This window comes from Aspergillus multicolor (assembly GCF_047715735.1).
Source record: "Aspergillus multicolor strain CBS 133.54 unplaced genomic scaffold BDW74scaffold_4, whole genome shotgun sequence".
NCBI lineage: Eukaryota > Fungi > Ascomycota > Eurotiomycetes > Eurotiales > Aspergillaceae > Aspergillus > Aspergillus multicolor.
The window spans coordinates 1,378,292-1,403,028 of record NW_027395955.1 but is presented as its reverse complement, the minus strand read 5'-3'; the positions used below and the strand labels follow the sequence as shown (position 1 = coordinate 1,403,028).

General features: G+C 52.4%; 8 protein-coding genes across 8 annotated transcripts; 4 read left to right on the top strand and 4 right to left on the bottom strand.

Annotated features, from left to right (window-relative positions):
* Window positions 1-622: 622 nt before the first annotated feature.
* On the top strand, window positions 623-3,566 carry BDW74DRAFT_102228 (glycoside hydrolase family 78 protein). The gene has a single exon (XM_073721521.1). The coding sequence runs from the start codon at window positions 668-670 to the stop codon at window positions 3,431-3,433; it is 2,766 nt and encodes a 921-aa protein (XP_073587354.1). The 5' UTR covers window positions 623-667; the 3' UTR covers window positions 3,434-3,566.
* BDW74DRAFT_102229 (non-ribosomal peptide synthetase) lies at window positions 3,567-7,681 on the bottom strand. The gene has a single exon (XM_073721522.1). The coding sequence runs from the start codon at window positions 7,512-7,514 to the stop codon at window positions 3,699-3,701; it is 3,816 nt and encodes a 1,271-aa protein (XP_073587353.1). The 5' UTR covers window positions 7,515-7,681; the 3' UTR covers window positions 3,567-3,698.
* Window positions 7,682-8,910: 1,229 nt separating this feature from the next.
* BDW74DRAFT_166227 (alpha/beta fold hydrolase) lies at window positions 8,911-9,781 on the bottom strand (the record flags this gene model as incomplete). The annotated part of the gene is made up of 2 exons (XM_073726522.1): window positions 8,911-9,402; window positions 9,488-9,781. 2 exons carry the CDS (start codon window positions 9,779-9,781, stop codon window positions 8,911-8,913), a joined length of 786 nt encoding a protein of 261 aa, XP_073587352.1.
* Window positions 9,782-10,580: 799 nt separating this feature from the next.
* Window positions 10,581-12,627, bottom strand: BDW74DRAFT_188538 (putative MFS transporter; the record flags this gene model as incomplete). The annotated part of the gene is made up of 5 exons (XM_073731749.1): window positions 10,581-10,985; window positions 11,031-11,139; window positions 11,214-11,947; window positions 12,024-12,567; window positions 12,609-12,627. 5 exons carry the CDS (start codon window positions 12,625-12,627, stop codon window positions 10,751-10,753), a joined length of 1,641 nt encoding a protein of 546 aa, XP_073587351.1. The 3' UTR covers window positions 10,581-10,750.
* Window positions 12,628-13,504: 877 nt separating this feature from the next.
* Window positions 13,505-14,032, top strand: BDW74DRAFT_175308 (uncharacterized protein; the record flags this gene model as incomplete). Its single annotated transcript, XM_073728299.1, has 1 exon — window positions 13,505-14,032. The coding sequence occupies one exon, from the start codon at window positions 13,505-13,507 to the stop codon at window positions 14,030-14,032; it is 528 nt and encodes a 175-aa protein (XP_073587350.1).
* Window positions 14,033-14,378: 346 nt separating this feature from the next.
* BDW74DRAFT_175307 (uncharacterized protein) lies at window positions 14,379-14,871 on the bottom strand (the record flags this gene model as incomplete). The annotated part of the gene is made up of 2 exons (XM_073728298.1): window positions 14,379-14,634; window positions 14,714-14,871. 2 exons carry the CDS (start codon window positions 14,869-14,871, stop codon window positions 14,379-14,381), a joined length of 414 nt encoding a protein of 137 aa, XP_073587349.1.
* Window positions 14,872-16,454: 1,583 nt separating this feature from the next.
* On the top strand, window positions 16,455-19,641 carry BDW74DRAFT_175306 (BTB/POZ domain-containing protein; the record flags this gene model as incomplete). Its single annotated transcript, XM_073728297.1, has 5 exons — window positions 16,455-16,995; window positions 17,055-17,137; window positions 18,317-18,428; window positions 18,490-18,851; window positions 19,348-19,641. 5 exons carry the CDS (start codon window positions 16,455-16,457, stop codon window positions 19,639-19,641), a joined length of 1,392 nt encoding a protein of 463 aa, XP_073587348.1.
* Window positions 19,642-20,822: 1,181 nt separating this feature from the next.
* Window positions 20,823-24,373, top strand: BDW74DRAFT_175305 (BTB/POZ domain-containing protein; the record flags this gene model as incomplete). Its single annotated transcript, XM_073728296.1, has 5 exons — window positions 20,823-21,348; window positions 21,415-21,608; window positions 22,988-23,128; window positions 23,176-23,812; window positions 23,862-24,373. The coding sequence occupies 5 exons, from the start codon at window positions 20,823-20,825 to the stop codon at window positions 24,371-24,373; spliced, it is 2,010 nt and encodes a 669-aa protein (XP_073587347.1).
* Between the last annotated feature and the right edge of the window lie 364 nt (window positions 24,374-24,737).

Below are 24,737 nucleotides of genomic sequence, written 5' to 3'. Positions count from 1 at the left end.
ACTCCGCATGAATCGGCTGAGTGAGAATACCCGAAGGGTACTATAGTCATCACCCCTCTATGGACCAATGAGACTCTCGTCTCCGTTGAACGCAAAACCGCACAGTTGAATGCGTCGCGCATGATGCTGGACATGATGACAATATTGCAGTAGGCATGATTGTTCTCCCTGAGCTTCAAGCTTCTATGGGGTTCCGATCGTGCGACTTTCGTACCCACGGAAGACACAAGCCCATCCACTTCAACCCAATTAATGCACCGTTGGAGTCCATTTCACGGGCCCGTTGTATACAAGGACGCTCGTAGATGATAGCTTCACCCTTTCCGGCATAGGGCTCGCAGGGTCTGCGTTCATTGTAGCCTGGCAATTTAGCCGAGAGCCTAAAGTCAGCGAATCGGCTTTTAAGAACGCCGCCCACATCTCCACGAGATCTCCGTATCAGTACTGTAGTAGGTCTGTTTTGGTCCACGCCTTGCGAGCAGAGATCACGCAGTCAGATGTTCCGGCTACAACTCCAATCGGAACCACTATCCATGCTCCATCACTCGGTGTGTTGTCCCCCGAGCGGGACCTGGCAAGAATTCCGAACTGTCCGAGTTGGGGTATAAGATAGACGCAGAGCCAGCTTCTTGCGCGGGTCAAAGGATTTAACCTATCGAACACTACCATGGCCAGAAAGTTATCTCTAGCATCCCCAACAGCCGAGCAGCATCCCTCCGGCTTTGGCGTGGGAACAGCGACTCCACGACTTTCCTGGCGCTTTCTCACTGCCGACAGCTACCCTCGCAATTGGAAACAGACTTCATATCAGATTGAGGTTATCCGTGGAGCGGACAAAGAGACAGAGACTCAGTCGATAGCTAGTGATGCTTCAGTCCTGGTACCGTGGCCGAGTACGCCGTTGCGATCTCGAGAAAGGGCCCGCGTACGGGTCCGCGGCTTTGGCCGCGGGGAAGACCAGCTGGAGGTGGAGCCAACTGATTGGTCGCCCTGGACAGCCGTTGAATGCGCGCTGCTCAGCAGAGATGACTGGACTGCGGTGCCTATTACAGACCTGACAGAAGCTACCGATGCCCCGTTACGTCCTATACGATTTCGGAAGACCTTCAATTTGTCTGGGAAGGGAGACATTGCGCAAGCAAGGCTTTATATCACGAGCCTGGGAATCTACCGAGCATTCATCAATGGCCACGAAGTTAGCGACCATTGCCTAGCGCCGGGCTGGACGAGCTACCGTTATCGACTCAACTACCAGACCTTGGATGTTGGACATCTTTTGAGGCACGATGGCGCGAATGTAATTGCCATCGAAGTTGCAGAAGGCTGGTATGCCACCCGGCTGGGCTTTTTAGGCGGGCGAAGGCAACTATACGGTGACAAGATCGCAGCGCTTGCACAATTAGAAATTCGGTTCGAGTCCGAGACGCTCTCGATAGCCACCGACAACACCTGGACTTGTCAGCCGAGCGCAATCTTAAAGAGCGAATACTACGATGGCGAAGTCTACGATGCACGCGAAGAAAAGTCAGACTGGAATAGCAATTCTCTCGACGGAACGGCCAACTCCGGCTGGGACCCTGTCCAAGAGCTACCGTTCCCAACCGCTAAGCTGATCGCTCCGGATGCGCCCCCGGTCAGAATCACAGAGGAAATCAAGCCTATATCAGTCCAGCAAACACCATTAGGGAAGACGATTGTTGACTTCGGCCAAAACCTAGTCGGTCGGTTGCGCGTCCGCTCGCTGAACAAGCCCTCCGGGGCCCGCGTCATCCTTACACATGCTGAAGTGTTGGAGAATGGCGAACTCGCAATTCGACCACTGCGCATCGCGAAATGCAGGGATGAGATTATTTGCGCCGGAACGGAGTTGAGAGATTGGTCGCCCCAGTACACATTTCATGGGTTCCGCTATGTCCAGATCAACGGCTGGGACGAAGAGACTGATGGCCCGTTGCTCGCAAACTTAGCGGCCTTGGTAATGCACACTGATATGACCCGGACTGGGTGGTTCTCGTGTTCAAATCCGATGGTAAACCAGCTCCACACAAATGCGTTATGGAGTATGCGAGGCAACTTTGTCTCCATTCCCACTGACTGTCCCCAGCGCGATGAGCGTCTCGGTTGGACAGGGGATATTCAGATTTTTACCCCATCTGCGAGTTTCCTTTACAATACCGCCGGAATGCTGGGCGAGTGGCTCCAAGACGTCGCTGCGGAACAGTTCAATGAGGGAAAAGACGGAAGTGTCCCACCATTCGTCGTTCCAAATGTCATCTCAGAAGAGCTGTGGCCTGCGACCCCGCAAGCACAGTGGGACGACGTGGTTATTCTAGGACCATGGGCGTTATACCAGTTCTATGGAGACACCAATATCCTCCGCCGACAATACAGCAGCATGCTAGCTTGGATCGACAGAGGCATCCAACGCGGGCCAGATGGCCTCTGGGATCCCGAAGTATGGCAGCTAGGCGATTGGCTCGACCCAACAGCACCACCCGTTGAACCAGGAGACGCTCGAACGAACGGGACACTAGTGGCAGATGCCTTCTTAATACGCATTACGTCCGTGATATCGCAAATCAGCTCAATCCTAGGCGAAACCGCTGATTCAACGCGCTTCACACAGGGCCAGGCGCGTTTAAAAACCGCCTTCCAAGACAAATACATCGCGCCCTCTGGCCTGTTGGTAGGAGACACACAGACAGCCCTAAGCCTCGCAATAATGTTCGACCTACACGCCAGCACAAAACAAGTCCAAGCCGCCGGCAAGAGACTCGTCGACCTCGTGCGTCTCGCGCAGTTCCGCGTTGCCACAGGCTTCGCAGGAACCCCGATCATAACACACGCGCTAAGCAAGGCCGGATATCCGCAAATCGCGTACAGAATGCTCCTTGAAAAGCGCTGCCCAAGTTGGATGTACCCGATAACAATGGGCGCCACAACGATGTGGGAGCGGTGGGATAGCATGTTACCCGACGGCTCCATTAACCCAGGCGAGATGACGAGCTTTAATCACTACGCGTTCGGGTCGATAATTAATTGGCTGCATAGTGTTGTTGCGGGGATTAGTCCGCTGGTACCGGGGTGGAGGGAGATCCGGGTTGCTCCGGTTCCTGGTGGGAATGTTACATCTGCGGAGGCGGTGCATGAGACGCCGTATGGAAGGTTGGAGTGTAGATGGAGCGTTGGAGAAAGTAAGGGGGTTTTTAAGTTGGAGGTGCTTGTTCCTGTGAGTTCGAGGGCTTGCGTTATCTTGCCTAGTGATGGGGACTTGAGCGGGCAGCAGGAGCAAGAGAAGCAGGAAGGGATATGGGTTGGGTCTGGTCGGCATCACTTCGAGGTGCCATTTGACTGGGCCAAGGTTAGTAGCGACTGGCCGCCGAAGCCTAGGATTCCGATCATGCGACAGCCGGAGCCGGACTGCATTGCCTGAGTTCAGTTGTCAGATGCGCTTCGGGTGCGGATGAAGCGTTAGAAGAGACTTGGGATAGAGTTGGCGTCGCGGCATACATTAACAGCTAGTTATCCTCTACCTATATACGTCTAAATTGCGTAAGACGACACAGCGCAGACCCAAAGCAACGATCAATAAACAATCCCGAGACTGTCCAGCAACATACCGAAAGGGAACAAAACCACCCATCCCACGCAACAATAACCCAACGCAGCAAATGCAAGTTTATACGCGTCCAGTGCATCTAAATCGGCTCATCCCGCGGCTCAATCAGGATCTCATTCATAGCAACATGCTCCGGCTGGCGAAGAGCGTAGATAATCGAGTTCGCAACATCCTCGGGGTCCAAAATCTGCGCGCCCGACGGCTCGCCGTATTTCTTGATGGCCTCTGCGTCGCTCGACATGCCGAGGAGGTCGGTCGCCGTGTTTCCAGGCTGCACGGCTGTGACGCGCAGGCCTTGACCCGCGGTCTCTAGACGCAGCGCCTGGAGTGTCGCCTCGACGAAGAATTTACTTGCCGAGTAGACTCCCAGTCCGGGGAAGACCTTGCGGCCGGCGTCTGAGGAGATCGCGACAATGTGGCCCTTACCGCGGGACAGCATGCCGGGGACTGTAGATGCGAGTGAGTTGAGGATACCCTTGCAGTTAACGTCGACCGTTCGCTCCCACTCGTCCATCTGGGTGTTGGCCATCATGGTAAAGTACATGACGCCAGCGCAGGCGACGAGGATATCGACCGGGCCAAGCTCCTCGGTCGCGGCTTTTATAAGACCTTCAACCTGCTTTCGGTCGGTAACATCGGTCTTGCAAGCGACGACCTTTACGCTACTGGCAGAGATCTTGGTCTTCAATGATTCGAGGGCATCGACACGACGAGCACCGAGCGCGACGTGGGCGCCTTCTCGAGCCAGAGCAGTCGCGACAGCAGCGCCGATACCAGAGGAAGCGCCAGTGACGACAGCCACTTTACCGGCAAGGGGACCCTTGGGGGCGGGGCTCAGCTGTCGCTGTCGGACAGGCGGCTTTCTGAGCCATCCTCGGGCAAACCAGTGACGAGTGTAAGTTTCAAGGAGGAACCGGTCGACCTTTGGTCTTTCAACTTCCCGTCGAATGGGGCGAGTGGCAGAATTGTCCAAGACAACAATACCGCGCAAAAACTCGATCGAAGGCATACCGCTGCGAAGAATATCCACAGTGAAGCCACCGTCACCACCTTTGACGTGACCACGCTCGCTTGTCCAGAGAGCTACCCACTCGTCCCAGGGCAGCGGCTCAGTAGGGTAGCCGAGCACATTAAGATCTTCAAAGACAGACTTGGTGTTCACTGGAGTTGGGTCGCCAATATGGAAAACACTCTGGTCAACCGAAGTCTGGTTTGCGAGGTGGATGATAGCTTTGCTAACAAAGTCGACTGGTGTCATCTCCGCGCGCCAGCCTTCAACGTCCGGGTATTTGCCTAGCTTGATAGACTCCACCATCAGGGCAGTGAGAAGATCCCAGGCATTCGCAGCACCTGTCTGGCTGTGACCACTAACGGTACCGATACGGTGGACCTTGACAGGGATACCCCGACGACCAGCCTCGAGGGCAAGCTGTTCTGCTACCCACTTAGTCTGTCCGTAACCGTCCAGCAGCTTCGTCGGTACATCGGCCATGTCGAGCATTGTGTCTTCCGGCCATCCCTTTTCGTCAGACGGGGGCAGCACGCCGTTGGTCGACACGTATTGCACGGTTGCACCACCTTGGCTAGCCAGGCGGAGGACTTCGCGAGTGCCGCCCACGTTTGGAGCGCGTAAAGCGGCGTATGGGTAGACCAGGTTGACCGAAGCAGCAGCATGAACGATAACGTCAATACGCTGGGCCAGTTCCTGGAATGCGTCCGGAGAGAGACCGAATCGCGAACGAGAAAGATTGCCAGGAAGGATCTCGACGCGCTCCATGATGGAGTCGTCCCAGAGGCTGAGGTCAAGAAGGTTGCGGCGAATACGCGCTGCACCGCCCGGCTGGTCATCATCTTCGGGCTCGTTGAATCTCACCAGACAGATGATGTGCGCTGAGGTGCTTTCAATAAGGTCTTTCAGAAGGAAAGCACCCAGGAAACCAGTCACACCCGTCAGCAAAACTGTCTTCGCGTCTGTAAGAGAGCAAATCTTCGCGTCTGAGGAGCGGATGTCCTCGTCGAGAGTAGCATCAGCGCGAAGAACAGCCGGAAGATCTGCCTGCACAGCAGCTGTGTGTCCGTCTCTAATAGCACGAACGGTGTCCAGGTGGCCGCTGAGCGTCGCGTTCTCAGCTAGGCGCACGATGGGGATGCGGAACCCGAATTTACGCGACAGCCTCGAAGAAAGATCCGCAATGGAAAGTGAGTGTCCTCCCAAATCGAAGAAATTGTCTTCAGGCTTCAGTGTTGCCTTAGAAATTTTCAGGGCAACAGCCCAGATTGCAGCGACATCGTCGATGCTAATAGGGTCTTCTTTCTGTCCGTCGCCGGTGACAGCAGTCTCTGTTGGGGGCGGAGGAAGGCGTTTGAGATCAATCTTTCCTGACACCTCGTGCGTGGGCAGCTCGTCAACCTCCACCCACAATGCGGGGATCATGTAGTGCGCGAGGAATTGAGTTAGAGCTCGTCGGGCGCCGGGACTGTGACCCGAAGGGTTGATTTCCACTACCGGGCGGTATTCGGATGGCTCCTTGTCGGCAACAATGTAGGCCACCAGCTGCCTTTCAAGACCTTCACCGTGCGCGACCACAGCACACTGGCGGACAGCGAGGCGCTTGACAATGTCATTTTCGACCTTTCCAGGGACGACAGAGTACCCGCGCAATTTGATCATGGCGCCGACGCGACCGGTAATTTCGAGAAGACCCGACGGGAGCATACGTGCCTGGTCGCCGGTGCGGTACATGACAGCTCCCGGGGTCCCTGAAAATGTATCGGGGACGAAAGCCTTTGCCGTTGTCTCAGGACGGTTGATGTATCCCCTTGCCAGCATAGGGCCGCCGACGCAGAGCTCACCGCACGTCCCATTCTCCACCCTCTCTCCCTGCTCGTTCACAATGTATGCATGTTTGGGATCCAGGAGTGGACCCACTGGGCAATATTGAGATTCGTCGTTTACAATTTCTCGGATATCGCCGCAAGCAATCTCGTGTGTTTCGCATGCACTGTAGCAGTTGAGCAGTCGGGCGTTGGGCAGCGCCTTGATGGCTCGCTGGGCTAAGTCGGTGGTAACGACCTCACCATTCAACCATAAGGTACGCAGCTGCGGTAGTCGAGAGCCGATGTGAGGGTGTCGAGAGAGAATAGTGGCTAAGAGAGTGGGTGTCATGAGGGTTTCGGTAATGTGTTTCGAGGCGAGGAGATCAACGAGCGCAGCTGGATCGTAACTGTGGTCGTCAGGAACGGCGACAACAGTCGCACCGCGGAGCAAGGGTCGGATAATCTCCCAGATGAAAAAGACGTTGCAGGCAACGCGGTCACCGGGTTGGAGGTCCTGAACGCCAAATCGCAGGTTGTATGAGAGGACTGGGGCACGGTGAGGGTTTGCAATTCCCTTCGGCTTGCCCGTCGTGCCGGAGGAGTAGGAGACAAAGGCTAGTCGGTCCAAGTCGTCGTCAGCTGGCAATGGCCCGGGCTCGGTGGTGTGACCATTGGCGTCGACGGCAGGCTCGTCGAGGGAAATGACGGGTACATTGCCCTTGATCTTGCCAGTCTCTGACCGGTGGGTGACTACCACCGTGGGATTGGCGTCTTCGAGCACGTCTGCCAGCAGCTCTGGAGGGTACGCCAACTCTAGGACGAGGAAGGCCCCCCCGGCACGAAGAATCGACAGACAAGCAATGACGAAATGTGCACTGCGGGGAAGCAGGACACCGACGAGGCTATCCCGACTGACACCATAGCTCCGGAGTCGCTGCGACAATTCCTCAACTTCCTTATCTAGCTCCGCATAGGTGTATGTGGTCTTGTCATCCTCCAAAGCAGGGGCGTCGGGAGTCGCTCGGACCTGCTGCGTGAACAGAGCGGAAAGGTCCTTTGTGGTGTCAATGACGGCCATGATCGATTGCGAAGGAGCGGCAACGTCGGGTGGCGATCGATTGAGGGAAGAAAAGTTGGAGACGGGATCAGGAAGGACTCTGCGGGAAAGGAAGGTTCTTATGCTCTGAACGCTCAACGAAAGACTGCAGTAGGACGTGGGATGGTGGAAAGGCACAGCCGCAGAGTCAATGCAGCAAGAGAGTTGCAGAAAAGAAAAAGAGAGGAGGATCGAGGAAATGGGGGAGGTGAAGGCAAACGCAGGACGCCGCAGCAACAAGCTGGCCGATAGCTTTATCAGTGGGGGGTTCACATGCTATTTCGCTGTGTTCCTTTCCCATCTAACTGTTTCCTCGCTAGCGCCACTGCGCTACTTTGGCCATCCAGCCCAAGCCTCCACGCCAGCTCAGGGCAGCCGGGCGCTGCTCGCCCTGCAACACGATTATTTCGTGCCAAATTTCAAGGATCTCAAGTGATGAGATCATGTCTGGGAGCTGTTCCTGAGATTGGCTGTCCCTGAACTGATACCGTGAACAGACCCCGATACCAACCCCATATCGAGCTCCACCCCCACCGCGATTTCTCTCATCCACCACTAACGGCTGGTAACCGGCCAGACTCCATCGCCATTCTTCCTTCTTCCAAGCCCAAGTTTCGATCGATCCGAGTTTCTTGGATAGCGAGACACCCGGGGGATATGGCGTCATCACAGCCGCAGCACTAGACTCAACAATCTAGAAGCTATCTCGATACAGCAGGACATCACGAGTCCTTCCGATGGCAAACTCTTGAGTACTTTCTCGTCCAACCCGGCTCTCTCCGGGCTACAGAAGCCTCCAGCAACGCTCGGCCCCATCACTTGGATATTTCAGAATCCGCCCAGGGCCCAAAAAGAGCGGGATGGTGGGGGCAATCTCGCCTAGGTGACAACATGAATTTCGCCATTGGCCCCAACAAAAAGACGTCTCCATCTCGCCGTGTCTTGGCTTCCTCTTTCATTGGTCTCCACACGCGGTGAAGTCACATGACCGGCTCGGCCCTCCGGCTTCTACCCAGGCATGCGGTTGTGCTGTCCGAATAGCTTCACTTTTGTCCATTTGACTTTGTGGCGACAGGGATCACTTCGTGTTGGCCTTGGCGTGGGATGGATTGCTGCTACGAATCCGAAATCGGGGCTACCGTACCGTAGGTAATCAATGCGGAATCCTGCATTCGTTGACCAGGCTGACGAAATGTACAGGTGAACTATAGGCGGTTCGTTACGACACCTTACAAAGCGCTCTTTAGGAACAACAGTTGCATCACATCGAGCATGGAGCACTATCGGACATGATTCATCTATTAAATTATCAGTGACAACAAACCCGAGACGACAAAGCAATTTGACTGCACTACTATGCTTACTGTACGTACATGCGTTATATATTGTTCTTGCCCAGAAAGTTCAAGATCAACTCACCTATCCTCTCCGTCTCAGTCTCAACAGCAAAATGTCCTGCATCCAGCAGGTGCACTTCAGCATCTGGCAAGTCACGCCTAAACGCCTCCGCACCAGGCGGGACGAAAATCTGATCATTCTTGCCCCAAACAGCCAGCAAGGGGACCCGCGAGTGTCGAAAGCACTCCTGAAACTTGTGATACAGCGGCAAATTTTTCCCGTAATCCCAAAACAGATCAAGCTGGATCTCCGCGTTACCCGGCCGCTGCAGCAGTGCATAATCCAGATGATACGATTCCGGAGCAATGACTTGGCCAGCCGGCGTCCCCTCTTCATACTGCCACTTCGTGACTTCGAAACTTAGGAGTCCCGAAGCGAGTTTGGCGTGGACATGACTGTTGTTACCGCTATCCCAGAGCTCGCGGACCTGGTCCCAGAACGCGCCTAGACCTTCGTCGTAGGCATTCCCGTTCTGGCTGATGATCGCTTGCACGACGTCTGGACGGCGCAATGCAATTCGGAGGCCCAGTGGGCGCGCCGTAGTCGAAGATGTACACGGATAACTTGGTGATCTGGAGGTCGTCCAGGTACTCCGAGATCACGGTTGCGAGGTTGTCGAAGGTATACTGGAAGTCGTCGGGGACGGTGGTGAATGCAAAGCCTGGTAGGTCTGGTGCGAGGACTCGATACTTCGTCGCGAGGATGGGGATCGGGTTTTGGAATTGGTGCGATAAGGACGGGAACCCGTGCAGGAGGAGGATTACCGGGGCAGACGATGCACCGGCCTCGTGGTAGAAGACATTTGCTTGAGAGGTAGGGAGAGCTCGATATCGCAGCTGGGTGCGCGACATAATGTGCAATTGGATTTTGATGCGAGAGGACAAAGTCTGATTCAACAATACCCGGACTCTACCCATCAAGCTGACCGTGCAGACCTGACAAGTCTATATATGCTGACCCCGCCAGCAGAAGCAAACATCACATCCCTCATCATTGCAAAGTATGCATACATATCTCGCAATGTTGATGATTTACGGTTGGCATGTCGGGTGCTGGTGAGGTCACACTCGGGCAAAGAAACAGCTTATCCAGCTGATGATGCGATCATTGATTACCAATTCAAGCAACTTTCCGAACCCTTCAAACTCTACAACAAAAACAAACTGCCATAGGTCTAACAGGTTGAGATTATGCCACTACCACCTGGAATCCCGTTTGGCCTAGAATCGCGCTTAATTCATCATCGTGCAGTGCAGTCGGCTTATATGTCTCCGGTGCAAAGGACCCGGGTCGCGGGTCTCAGCTCACAAACAAGGCTAGAGTATGCCTAGGATTAAACCATGCAATCTGGTCCCAGCTCTCGTAATACGGTCCGGATCCTACGTTAGGGCAGCCAGAGACTACTGTACTTGTGCTTTAAGTCAACGGGTACCTCGAAGTGATGCCGTCCTGACCTATTACATGTCCGACATAGTTGCAAACGGCTCGATCCGCAAGATACCCAGGCGGTACCGGCAGAGCGACAGTAGCTGAGATGTGTCTGCTCCTGAGCTCAGGGTATCGGACTGATCTCGCTAGAGAGCTGGTATTTCTCGCTGGCTGTGGCCGCCGCTCCTCCCGCGCCAAACGAGAGCTCTTCCTCAATACCGTGGCTAAAGAAAGCTTTCATGAATCAATGTACTGCCGGGCCAAACTAGGATTCGACTGAACGGAGAAGGCGAAGCCATACCTACGGTACAAGAGGGCCAACAGGATATTAAAGACGAAATGCCAGACGAAATAATACGCAAACCCAGCAATTACATTCTCAATCAACCACTTTACTCTCCGACTTCACGATCATCCTTCCAGAACACAAACTGCACAACGGGCCATTTCATCGTAGCCTGCCGAATAGCCTTCCCCCAAAAGAAAAGCGGGATGAAGAAGAGCAGACAGCCGCCTGAGATGCCTGCCATGGCCCCAAAGGCGGCGGCGTAGCCCAACTTTTCGATCCAGGGATTCGTGTAGGAGGATAGGAGGAACCCGAAGCACGTTGCGGCCGTCAGTGAGATGCTTAGGTTCCGCTGTATCCATCATACTCCTGCTTGAGGGGACAACATACATTTGAAGGCTAGCTGAGTCACCGTGACTTCACCGGCAACAGGCCGGAAGGAGTCAATGCAGTATACGAAGGAGACGTTTGTTCCCTGGGTGATCGCGAAGGATACTGCGTGGCGTGAAGGTTAGCTAGGGGGCCCCTCAAGCTGAACTGCCTAGATTGACAGCAGAGGATGAACCTACATAGTCCCAGCGCAACCGTCGGCACCATCCAATACCAGACATACGCGATCCCACAGCCATAAAGCACTAGCGAAAGCGGAGCGCAAATCACACTCGGCAAAATAGCAGGAAGTCGCATTTCCGGCTCGCGGATCCCTCCGTTACCCTTGGTAAAGTAATCAGCAACCCAGTCGGAGAACGGACCGCCGGCGAATGTGCCAAGGAAGCAGCCGAGCATGCCGGGGATGAAACACAGGCCCGTCTGCCACGCTTCAAAGCCGTATGTTGTGCTAAACGCCGACGCGAAGTTCGACACCACGGCGACTAGGAACCAGATTGTCACGGACATGACGATCGTCGCCCAGAAGATGGGCGGTATTAGGATCAGGCTGAAGGGGCGAACAAACATGCGCCAGAAGAATTTGCTCGTGTACGTGTCGCCGAACCAGAAGCGAAGGCTGTGGATGTAGCTTCTTTTCGGGGAGGTTGGGACGAGGGGATCAGGGCCGGATTCAAGCGTCGACGCGTTGCTGACCATCTGTGTCTGTTTCTGAATATAGTCGGAGCGCTTAACGCGCGGATTTTCAGCGCGCCGGTAGGCGGTTTCAGGAAAGAAAAGGACCACGACAACGATCAGGGCCCCGACTAAGGCGCAGCCCACCCAATAAATGGTACGCCAGTCATAGTGGATGGTGATCTGGCCCGCGATGATGATGCCAAAGGCGACACCTGCACTTAGCGCCGCATTGTACACGCTATTTACCGGGGGCGCGCTGTCGTCAGCCTTGTCCTTGTCCTGCAAGCACTGGGGAAAGAGCAGGAGACACTTACGCCATCCCATACCCACGTTGATGCAGGTAGAACACATCCGCAATCGTCACAGGCGCCAGACACTCTCCCGCACCAGCACTAAACCCCAGTATTGTCCCAGTCGCAAGTTCCCCGGAATACGTCTTCGCCAGCCCCGCGCCCAAAATCATAAAGAAGTACAGCAGATACGCGGCGATATACACCGGCCGCCGCCCGTACTTATTCAGCAGCGGAACCCAGAAGAGACACGAGACACCCTGCATCAAGGCGCTGTTGTTGAAATAGTACGCCGCGCGACTGATCAAGTCCGTCAGCGTGTCGCCGTCCTCCATGAAGTCCGTTGCGATTTCGACCATCGCGACGGTCGGTCCCGCTGCCATGAAATTGCACATGGCCATCGCAAACGAGACCAGGATCGCGATGTAGACTTTGTATGGCGTTGTCCAGCGCAGGGGATCGTTAGGGTCTGAGGAGGGAGCGGGTATTAAGATTACCTCGTTCGTGTGGTGGTGGCGGAGACGGACGTGGCCCAGATTGTGCCGTGCAGTTGCAGTATGGGCCTGGGCTGGCTGTCTTCGATGTGAGCAGCTAATTCCATGGTCTTACTGTTGCGGTTGGTGTTCATCTTGAAAACGCAAAGTCAAGTCGACGGAACATGACACAGAATGGAGAGGGGAGTGCGGAAACGAAGTCTGAAGCGCTCCTTATCACGTCCCATTGCCATTCCCCATTGACGCTGAGACCCATACGCGTCGCAAGCATCTTTGATTCTTCAACTATAGCAGCAGCAGCTAAATCGCATGCGGAGTCCGGGACGGGACCACCATTGAGGGATGGGATGTGGGGGGAACCCCGGGGATGCACCAGAGTCTGGGGTATAGGGATCCCCGTCCGGGACTGTTCCGGGGTGGGGAGAATAATGGACGCAGTGCAAGTCCGGAGCACTTTGGACCCTACTAAGACAACCATCTATCAAACGCTACTCAATGGCCGGCCCGAGGGCCCAGTATGACGAAGGAGAAAGGTGAGGGTTATTATCTTGGGAACACAACGATTGAGGCGGACGAGGTAGTACCATATTACTACCGTATCTTAGCTACCCGATCGTGCCTTCCTTCGGAGCATGATGGGTATCGTATCGCCACTTCGCCCCAACGTCATCGTCGGGACGGGACACAATACCTTTGAAAGTACAGGCCAACCAGACTATGGCAATTGTAGAGCGTAGGTAAGGCGGAGTAAAGATGAGGACAAGAATGAATCGTCCCAGCGAAAAGCGACTTTTTGCTAAACTATATCCATGTCTACGTTGACCATGGAATCTAAAAAAGCCTGCGTATACAATCACAGTCCCAAGTAATTGTCAGAATTCAATGCTACCACACACTATTGTAGATTCCATTCCCAAGGTCAACCCATGCGAACAACATGGCCTAGCCAGGCAGAGGTTTGCTGAATGCTTCCCCCTCCATTAGAGACATCAGCATCCATCCGTCTCACGTATGCCGAAACTATACACTTCAGTCAATGTATACCGCCGCTCGAACTCGTACCGCATCCGAACGGGCTGGGAAGGCGCACTCTGGGGTAATTTCCTGCTGGAGGACCTTGTTGAGATGGACGCCTCCACGACGACTGGAGCACTGAGCGGAGATGCAGATGCGGGAATCCTCGGTTATAGGTATATTCCCAAGAGTGGGCGCTCAAACAAGAACGTTGCCGCGGAGGAATATGCCATCTTTGACCCGTTCGCCAAGGCAGTGCCCACGGCGGGCCCGCAGAAGGTGTACATGGCTAAGAAGGCGAGTATCCTGATTGACCCCCTAAACTGGGAGCAGCTACCGACTTTGCACCACATCATCTCGCGCTTGTCCGAGGTTCCTGTTCTGGAGGTCGTGGCCGCCAAGCTGGTTGAAGGGGACTGGAATGCCGGACGTTTCGGCGGCTGGACCCATCGTCTAGCATGCAGCGGTGGATTGCGCATGCTGGATAATACAGACTACGGACTAAAATACATTGCCTTTTCTTGAGGAATCAATATGGATCTGGGTTGATTGGTATCGAGTAGCTTCCTCTACGGCCCTCTGTGTATTACCCTTTCTATCCAGAGAGACGTTACCTGATAATCAATGGAGATTTCTGCCGAGGTGAGTCTTGGGGAGCCAGTAACGTCCTAGGACAATTAGACGGTAAAGAGTAGTAAGTGATTCCTGTATTTACTTGTCGTCCGGAAAGTCAGGATGAGTATACGGTAAGGGTATAGAACATAAACGGGAGTTTAACATGCCCAACAAGGTCTGGGGATATCCCGTTTCCATCTCTCTATCTGGATAGGTATCTAATATTTCTGGACCGTCCGCTGGCCATCTACCTCAATCAGTCAACAAAAAGCCCACCCGACGCAACAAGATGCGCCCCGTTAATCCACCGCGCCTCATCCTCGCACAAGATCGCCACCGCATACGCAATCTCCTCTGCCCGCGCCATACGCGGCCCAACGGGTGTCTGGTCGATCACCGGCTGCGGAATGCGCATCTGCTCCGGCTCCGCGGCGCTGAAGCCCTCGGTTTGTGTTGGGCCTGGGCTCACTGTGTTAACGGTGCAGCCGTACTTGGGAGGGAGCTCTTTGGCCCTGCGTTGTGTTTGCGCGTGAGTTAATGCAATTTGGGCTATGAACGCGGTTGAAAGGGCGGCTAGGTATAAGCGGGAACGATGTGACAAGCGCGTCTGCTTCGGCTTGCAGGCTTGCAACGGGGTAGTTGACTACCGTACTGGCGCCGCGGGCTGAGAGTTCGCGGACGATGGCGGCGCCGATTTCGGAGGAGCCGGTGACTATGGCGATTTTGCCAGTGAGGGTAGGCGAGGGCATCTTGCTGACCATATGGGCTGGTGGTTCTGCATGGATTGCGTGGTTGAAGGTCATATAGACATGGAATGGATATGCGTGGCCCGAGGGTGGTCTCCCGGTATTGTGATGGAGTAATGCCCTCTCGGCCTCTGTCGCCCGCACTAGATTCATAAAATTTTGGCTAAGGGGGATGTCAGCCTGGAACAGCTGTGGCTCCTTTTGCACTTCGCCTTCGTTTTGGGCTTGGAGGCTTGGGTCGCAAAGATATCACGTACTCTTGTACAGAGTCCCCCCGAGCCCATGCGAGATTGTAAGTATGGAACTGATAACATGCGGATGTTTCCAGATGGGTTTCTTGGTATTTCGCTTCATTCTGTCCTTCTTCTGCTCCTGCGCTAACATTCATTGGCTTGAACGTAGCTCAACTTGAACACATTCCCCGCACAATGATCGTGAGTATCGAGCAGACTATAATGCAGCCGACCAGTATTCTGTCACAGTGCCCTTGCCAGTATTGCGGATCAAGTCTTCGCAGCTTTCTCCAGCGTTTGGCAGGAGGGGGAATTCTTCCAGCTACGGATAGTTACAGAGAAAAGAGTATTGCTCAAATCATGCAATCGGCAACCACCTTGAGCGACTTTTGTTTACCTAACAGTTCTCCGTATGGGTGTGTGAACGGGCGAGCTTCAAGATAATCTTAAACTAAGCAGGTACTGCTTGAGCGATTGAGAAACCACGCCGAAGGGGTTCAGATATGTTTGGGGTGCTTGACGGAAGCGAAGAGTTGCGTGCAGCATAGAGAAGGAGGCCACAAAAGCCAAGCGTCTCCAGACTTCTTCTTGTTTTCTGTGATTACGTCCTTTTCGATTTGGGCATACATTTATTCAGAATTCTGTTTGCATAGGTACGTGCGTGGTCAGTGTTTCGAAAAGTCTCCGAGGGAGTCTCTTGGAAAGTCTTTCGCCTCAAGGACATTGAAATGTATTACACAAGTAAATGGCATGAGAAGAGTGACATTTCTCTTTATGTTCAATCGAAGGCCAGACAATCGTTTTCGCAGGTGTTGCTAACTAATCACTGGAAGCACTGTTGCTTTACTTCTTCCCTTGTCCGCCAAATGTATCCCTCTTCCCATGCCATGCGCCGAAGAGCAAGGTCGGCTTAACACCCTCTGATATGGTCGACCATCGATATAACTGACCTTCAGCGCTTATTCCCTGCTTTAATCCCTACATTCCTTTTTCACGCAAACCCGTCATCCCCACAATACAATCTTATACCATCCGCAATGACTTTTCTGTTTCTCGAATCAATGACGATATCATTATGCCGCCTCCATCATGAAACAGTCCACAAACGACTATATGGTCTCGCCAATGGCCCCTTACTGGTAGCGCTTGTTTCTCGGAAAGTTGTGGATATTCGTTCGATCCTATATGTCAGCTCACCTCTTAAAGTTTATGGTAAGCTTCATCCGCTGGGAGACAGAAGCTAATTGCCACAACGAGCGGTACTTCTTTGGGATGCGCCCACGCAGGGTAATCCATTTTTTTTCTGCATCCTCACTTTCTGGCGGAAGCCGAAACTCTTGTATATCATGAACCATGGCGGATGAAGTTATCGACGCGGACGGCGATCTCACCGTAGTCTGCGGCGGCGTCTCCTTCCAAGTCTTCACCCAGCCCATCGCGTGCGCTTCACCAGTATTCCGCGCGATGCTCCTGTCCGACTTCGCGGAAGGAGTGGCTGTTCGAAAGTCGGAACCATCTAAGCCGGCCGTTGTCGAGCTCCCAGAGGATGATCCCGAAGCCTTCCACATCTTCTGTGACCTCGCACACCACAAGCTCGATCACCTCCCACGCGATCTAGAGGTGGACTCGATGGACAAGCTCGCCATATTTGCCGACAAGTACCAGTGTGCGCTGTTGATGAAGACCAAAGGGCGGTCATGGATCGTACGGACCTTGCACTACTACGACTACGAGCCCGAAGAACTCTGGCTGCTGTTGCATTTTGCATATGTCCTGGATTCGCAAGATTGTTTCTCGCGGATTGCACGGATGCTTGTTGAAGACTCTAAGAAGTCATTCGTGCGATGGAGGTACGCTAGGGACAATATGAGGACCTTTCCAGATGAACTTCTCGGTAAGCCGTTAGCATACCATGTGCTACCCCCGTAACTAAGATGACACGGCCTCATTTAGCGCAGCTTGACCTCTTCTACTACAAAGTAAAGGAGCAGATGCAGATGGCTCTAATGGACCCCGTGTTGGAGCTTTCAAAACATGTATGCCAGGAGTGCCGGTGCGATATCTCAGACTATCTATGGACGTTGTGGAGAAGTGGTGGGAGAGATGTTGAGGGGATGATTCCGGCAACACTAGGTTTCTCCGAATGTAGCATCAAGGTGATAATTCAGGAGATAGTCAAAGCGCAAGGAAGCATGCTTGACGATCCGATAAAGGGGTGCGGGCATCATTTTCAACCTGTATCTTGGGGCGACGGGGCCGGGTTACTTGTGGCTGTGAAAAGAGGCATCGAGACGTATAAATTATGTCTGCGTTGCCTGAAGAAAGGGTGTTGCGAGGAACATCTTGAAGATTGAGAGACGATTTGCAAACTCAGTGCCTTCGCATTGCTTGGTTTTATATGGGATTCAACTTCATGTCTGTACAGTTGCCCAGAGTCGGATATTCAAAAGTGGACTCTACCACAGGGGAGAAATGAAACTGTATTGCAAGGTAAACTAGGAATCGTGTTCATGTTGAGCTTTGAGAGCTGTTCGAGAAAGCCACTCTAGTATAGTACTGTTTTTCTCGGGGCCTTTGTTTTCAGTTGCCCTTCTCCCAACCCACCTATTTGCCATCAACGCTGTTGTCAGACAGCAAGGTGATTCTGGCTTCTACCAGCTTTCAGCCCGCGACACTGATTCCCGCTGGCTCGTATCTTAAGCTTTCCTTCATTGTTGTTACTCTGTTGTTACTCTGTTGTTACTCTCGCTGTTGTCGTCATTCTCCCATCTGTAACACACATCCTTCTGGGAGCTCATAATCACACAACACATCAACCCACGATGGGAGAATTCATCTACGACCCCGAAGGGGACATCCTTATCACATGTGGCGACAGCTCCTTTCGTCTATCTTCCAAGGTGCTTTCGGCTGCATCGCAGGTGTTCACGGCCATGTTGCAGTCAGGCTATAAAGAAGGCATTTCCCTTCGCGGCCAGGGTCATTCGGTTATCGACCTATCCGATGATGAACCCGAAGTCCTCAAGATCTTTTGCGACGTCGCCTACCACAAAGTGAACTCACTACCATAGAAACCAGAGCCAGATTTGATTAAGCGCTTGGCGGTACTGATTGACAAGTACCTCTGCAGTGAGATGTTTCTTTCACATGGTGAGAAATGGCTCCACCGGTCCTTCAAAGTCTTGTCGCACGAAGATTCTTGGAAGCTTCTATAGCTTGCCTACGTCCTGGGACTTACCCAACGGCTGCTTTTTGTTCGAGCAAGCAAATTCCGCGACTGGGTCTTCGCTATGGAGAATCTGGGACCAATTCCTGAGGCATTGATAGGTAAGCCATGCTACCAAACAAGTTCTCCTTTTCCCTTTAGGTGCCCTCCGCTCACTCATAGCGCTCTTCATGGCAGATATCCTCGACACGAATCTGGACGAACTTGCTCATGACATCGCAGGCGCAATCACACAGCTCTTTCGCCTCATGATCCTACCGAATGGCGAATACCCTTGCGGGGAACTTCAAAAGTTCATTGCCTCCTACACTAGTCGTCCGGTTGTCACTGGTATGATGCCGGGCACGACCGAGTTTACGAAGAAGAGCTTCGCGGAGATACGTACTATTGCCGATAAGTTTCCTGCGGGAGCGTACCTCGATGGGTCGAAATCTCGCTATGCTCACTGCGAGTGCCATGCATTGACTGGACTAGACCCCTCACAAAATCTGAAGAATGAATTGGCGAAGTGCATCAAGAAGCATGTGGGGATTTGCCTAAGCTGCTTGAACGATGGCCAATGTGATAAACACCTTAAGTTACTGCGAACGCCTGGGATATACAACGGATAACGGGTTCTTTTGGCATATCGAGGGAAACATATGGGTTGGATACTACTTCAGGAAGCCTAACTGGATTTTGGAAGAAGATGGTTCCCGGTTCGATATAAAGACACTATATAGCGACACTTGATCCTGGGCAAGCGCTGGTTGCTCGAGATATCTCTAGCCTGTTGGTAGCCAATTTCGAGAAGTCCAATTTTACTTTTCGTTCTTTTCCATAATCTCACACCTATTGTTCCTCGGATGTGCCGATCGATGACGAGGTGGTACCACTCGCAAACGCGGACCTCAACTCCAGCGTCTGCACCCCTCATCTTCCTCACTTCGCTCCCCGACCTCCCAACCTCAAACAACCATGCCCAGAATTCATCGAGATAACGGTAGAAAGCTACGACAACGACGATGATATCCAGATCAGCTGCGGGGGTCGTTCATTCCACGTCCACTCAAAATTCTCGGCACAGTCTCGCCGGTGTTCAAGACAATGTTCCAGCCGCAGTTCAAAGAGGGACCGGCAATCCGAGAGCATGGAAATACCAAACTGTCACTCCCAGAGGACGACCCCGAAGTCTTCAAGGTCTTCTGCGACATTGCCTACCATAAACTGGACTCGGCACCAAAAGATCCGGATCCCGAGTTCCTGCGCAGGATGCCGATTTTCATTGACAAATATATGTGCCCGGAGGCTTTTACGCATTATGGTACACTTTGATTGCAGCAGTCGATGGAGAATACTAGGCCTGGAATGCTCTGGAAACTTCTTAAATTTGCGTACGCAGAAAACGGAGGACGCTATTACATTCGGCTCAGAAAACCTTCTTTCTCTCCTTGGGGGATGTTCTGACTGCAGAGACTTTATCAGGAACTACCTTGTCGACCTGGTTAAGTTTGGAATCTTACCGGGCACTGTACACTTCAGGGACAAAAGTTACATGGAGTTGGCGGAGGCTACAAGTGGGTTTCTTCATCATAATACACCACGCATTAAGTACGCATCCTGCATTAAAGTGCGTGACGCAAACCTAGCTGAAGACTTAGCACGGCGACGAAGACAGTGTGGTGATGGGGAGCAGGGGGTATGCTTGCATTGTTTAAAATATGGCCATTACGAGCAGCATCCTGGATAGAAACCAAGGGCATATCTAGTCTAACCTGACTCGTCTTTGGGTTGGCTATATATACGACAAGGCGTTAGCCTAGGTTTTGTCTACAAAGGGAAATTTCAGAGATCATTGATGCTTTCTAGATGTTCAAGAGTATGGACCACAATGTAAACAACTAACTAGCGGCACTTCCGTAGTCTACTCATATGGCTAGTCAAATTCAACATACTGTCCAGTGTCAACCTGCACGTAATTTAATGTATTAGACTAACCTAATAAAAGTTTGCAAGGCTGAAAAATAGCTTTTCCAAGCCTAGCGAGTTCAAAATAGGAAAGGGTTAGCGAGTGTTAGACATGTCAGTCTGATGGTGTTGATTACTCAAAGGCACGGGGCGCTCTAGCAACTGTCCACACCCCGTTTAGGTATTGTAACTTTCAGTCAACAATCAAGAAAGGTACTTGTTAGAATTACGTTCTACTACAGGATGTATACATTTTCTTCATAAGAAACTACCAAAAGCACAATTTAATCAGAGGCTACAATGTAGGTATGTTACAAAACAAGAAAAAACTAAGATAAAGGCCTATCTGTATGATTTGACCATGTTTGTCCGGAACTCCAAGTAGCCAACATTGGTAATATTACCGTATCGCTATCAATGTAGGGGATGGGAAGTTTACGCGGAGAGGTGATGCTGCCCCGCGGTTCGGAACGTCCTTCGGATTAATGTATCCTACACCCACCACTGATTTGATTAGTTCTACACCGTGACATGAGACAACCCCTCAAATGGCAGTGACAGTTTATGCCTACGACGGCGATGTATACGCCACTTGCGGCGGCGGCACGACCTACCAGGTCTCATCCAAAATCCTCTCCCAAGCCTCACCGGTCTTCAAGGCGATGTTCGAACCACGGTTCAAGGAAGGAGTGGCCCTCAGCAAGGATGGTCGCTGCGAGATCGACCTCTCCGATGACGACAAGGACGCGCTCAAAGTGTTCCTCCGAATTGTGCACTTCAAGCCTATACCATCAGAGGTAGAACCCGCACTAATATACAAACTTGCAATTCTGGCGGACAAGTACGATTGTGGGACTTCGGTGTTGTATCCTTCCCTTGTCTGGCTTGGCCGACAGCCCCTAAGCAGTCGATCTGTCGATGATCTCTGGAACATGCTGCAACTAGCATACGTCCTTGAACTGGCGCCGAACTTCTCAGACATCACCCGAGAGATTCTGCTACGTATCAAAGGCAGGATCTCCGATTGGGAGTTTGCGACGACGAATCTGGGGCGGATGCCTGAAGCAGTACTCGGTAGGTATCCTTCTAGACCGACCACCCTTGTACATACTCTCATTGCTAACATTTGCCGCCTCTCAGATATGCTAGAAAAAAGCCGCAAGCAGCTGCGCCGTGAGACAAAGCAAGCTCTTATAGATTGGACTATTCCCAGAAATCGCACCTCTTACCCCTGCAACCATATCCGCAAATGGGTTTCCATGTATATTGAATTCTTGATTGCCAATGAGATCTACCCGGGTACCGACGAGCTCAAAAAGAAGAGCTTTGTTGAGGTAAAAAGCGCCGCGGAAGCGACGATGCCCCGGACTAAGGGCGACCACAATCCAATTAACTGTGGTTGTTTTATGTGGCCTGACCCCCCAGTACATCTGAAAGGTCGATTAATCCAATGCGCTGAGGATCTTAAAGGTCTTTGCTTGAGCTGTCTAGATGAAGAAATTTGCGATGCGCATTCTAGCTAAGGTTGTCGTGATATATGCCATTTTTTTTTTTTTTTTTTTCAATTTTGAAGGGCTTATGGACGGGTGCTTGGGTTCGTTGCGCCATTGGGTTGATTGACAAGCGCAGCCCATTTTGGATCCATCAAGAATTGTTTTACTTTCATACTTACCACTGCGCGCCTTGTGTTTATAACAGATAGTGTAGCCAAATAAACTGTCATTTCCTCCCATGGTAGGGCATCTGCTGTCATCGAGCTCAGTGGGGACCCCAATACAGTAAGAAAGGGTCATGACCAACCCAGCGTCCTCTCCGGCATCAATTCAAGATACGGAACGGATATAGTATCGGGTTGTAAGGCCAATAACTCTCTTGAATAATGAAAAAAAAAAAAGATTTCGAATGTTTCAGCACGTATGCGAACTGCAGAAACTTCCGGAGGTCGCTCTCGGGACGACCCTGATGGATTTCAGTGAGCCAATGTCAACCATGCAATTCCATCGCCTCGCGGCAGTGGTACCTATCAATAAGCATTGCTAGATCATGCAGGCAGTCGGTATTAGGTGTATCGGGCGAGGGCAACTGTTCGTGATGGGCGATCAGGAAAAATAGGTGGAACGCCTCGGGGTTGTCATCGGGTAGGCAGAGGACGGGGCAATCGCCAGACTCGCTTTCAATGAGAATTCCCTCTGCACTCGGAAGTTTGAGCATTTAGTAGAGTCTAGGGGGCGTGAGGGAGAGTGCTTTCATTGAGACAAGGAACGACACCGTCCCGGCGCAGGTCACGACCATGTCTCCTTCAGGAACGATGATCTCCATATTGGCCAGGTTCCGTTCAAAGGCGACCTAATGACCGATTAACTTGGCAGGGGATTGCAGGTGCGTCAAGAGTTAACTCCACAAAACTCTGATTGGGATCCGGGAAGGGTGTGTTTGGAGTAGAGGGTAGATGAGGGTTGAGGGCGAAGCGAGTTGGAAAGGGAAGGAGGCAGAGTCGCCGGGACAACACTAACACCAGCTCCCTCGCCATCAGGTTTCTCGCTGCTCTCTCCCATTACCCCCATTCTCATCCAAGCCATGGCCTGCTCGCCTGGTCCTAAATGGATAGGACTGCTCTTTGTACGCTCCTGGCAGGATGCCAGCTTTTCTACTTCCTAAAGGCATGTCATCTGTCGTTGAAACGCATATACACAGCTCTGACTTCAGGGGACAGCAAATTCATAGCGGCTTCGACTTTCTATGGCAATGTTCATTGTTCACGACGGTTGCGCTCCTCGCTGCTGCCTTGGCCTTTCACCTCCCTCCAGCTGAAGCACTGTTTGCCCGCTATCGAGGCAAAGATGATGCCCGCGGTGTTAGTTCGCATCCCCCATCGCTCCCCTTCGCTGACTTTGCTTTTAGTGCCCTGTTCCCCATTACAGCATCAAATCTGCCACACACGCTATGAATGTAATGGCCCTCTTAAATCCAACAGACGCTAGCCTATCCTTCATTAGGTCGAACGAGGTCATCGATCCCGAAGGTGACGTCGTGATCGCCTGTTCGGATGTCAGTTTTCTCGTTTCCTCCAACGCGTTTTCGCTCGCCTCGCCGGTCTTTTACGATATCTTCAAGGCCGGAGTCGAGGAAGGGCTAGCGATCAAGGGAATACCTGGTAACTTGGAGCCCCCGGTAATCCCGTTGCCAGACGAGAACCCCGAGACGTTTCGGCTCTTTTGCAACTTGGCGCACCACAAACTACTTGATCTCCCGGAAAGCCTCGACGCGGACACTATGAAGTCTCTGGCGGTTTTCATTGTCAAATACGCATGTCGACCAGCTATCATTGACCGCGGTTGGCTTTGGATTACAAGGGGCGAGGAGCTTTCACGGTCGTCGCCGGAAGACTGCTGGAAAGCGCTACTATTTACTTACGCTATGGACCTTCCAGGGATATTTTCCTATTTCTCCGGCAAGCTGTTGGCTGCTCGCTGCCAGAGCTTCAGAAGTTGGGACTACGCCTTGGACAACCTTGAGTTCATGCCGCATCATGTTCTAGGTGTGTGCCGGTTATCCGTTACTTCAACCTCTTGCTAACGACTCCCCAGAACAGTTCGATATCAAGCAAGCCTTGGTCCACTTCAATGCTGAGACTGCTCTCATGGATATTGTATCCATCGCGCAAAGCAAGTCCTCCAAGGAGTGTAGAAGATTGAAGATGATCCTTGGATCATATTCGCAAACGCTGTGGAAGGTTGGTATCTTACCTGGCATGGTGGAGCTTCGCGACAAGACTCTTCCCCAAATCATGCGAGCCGCTGCGGAGCTTCCGGTCATCAATTATAACCCTGGTTCGGGTGATTGCGACGGATATTACAACGATTGTTATTGCTCTTACTCCGGTAAAGTTCATATCAAACAACACCTGCTTGACAATTTATCAAAGTGCGCCGAGGATGAGAAGGCTGGATTATGCTTGTCGTGTGTCAAACGTGAACCTTGCGATCAGCACCCAGCGCCCCATAGGGATGATACGCCTCATACAGAGGACACGATGCTCAGCACTGAAGAGAAAGACGCTGGTGGCGCTAATGAGCGGTGGTCCTTCGAGAGCGACTAAGCGCGCTCTGATTGTTGACAGTCATGACCTGTACCGAGCAGGAGCATTCTTGGGTGGTATATCTCGCGGGAGACATTTTTAGTCGTTCAGTATTCTTTCAAAGTGCCATTTATTCCTTAAACCCCGCTCATTTTGGTTGCAGGTCAAGGCCGGTTTAGGCCTATAGCTTCCCTCAGAGACAATGTTGTCAAACAACAGCACAAGCCGGAGTCATTTCCACAAACAACACGGGGAAATCCCCGCATACTCCCCTTCGCCGAGAATATTTGTCGCTTTCAGTATAAAAGATGCCCGTCGCTTTTTGAGTTCGCGCCTGCCATATGCCTAGCAATTTGTCGAGCTGTTTGTACTAGGCCTACCTTCC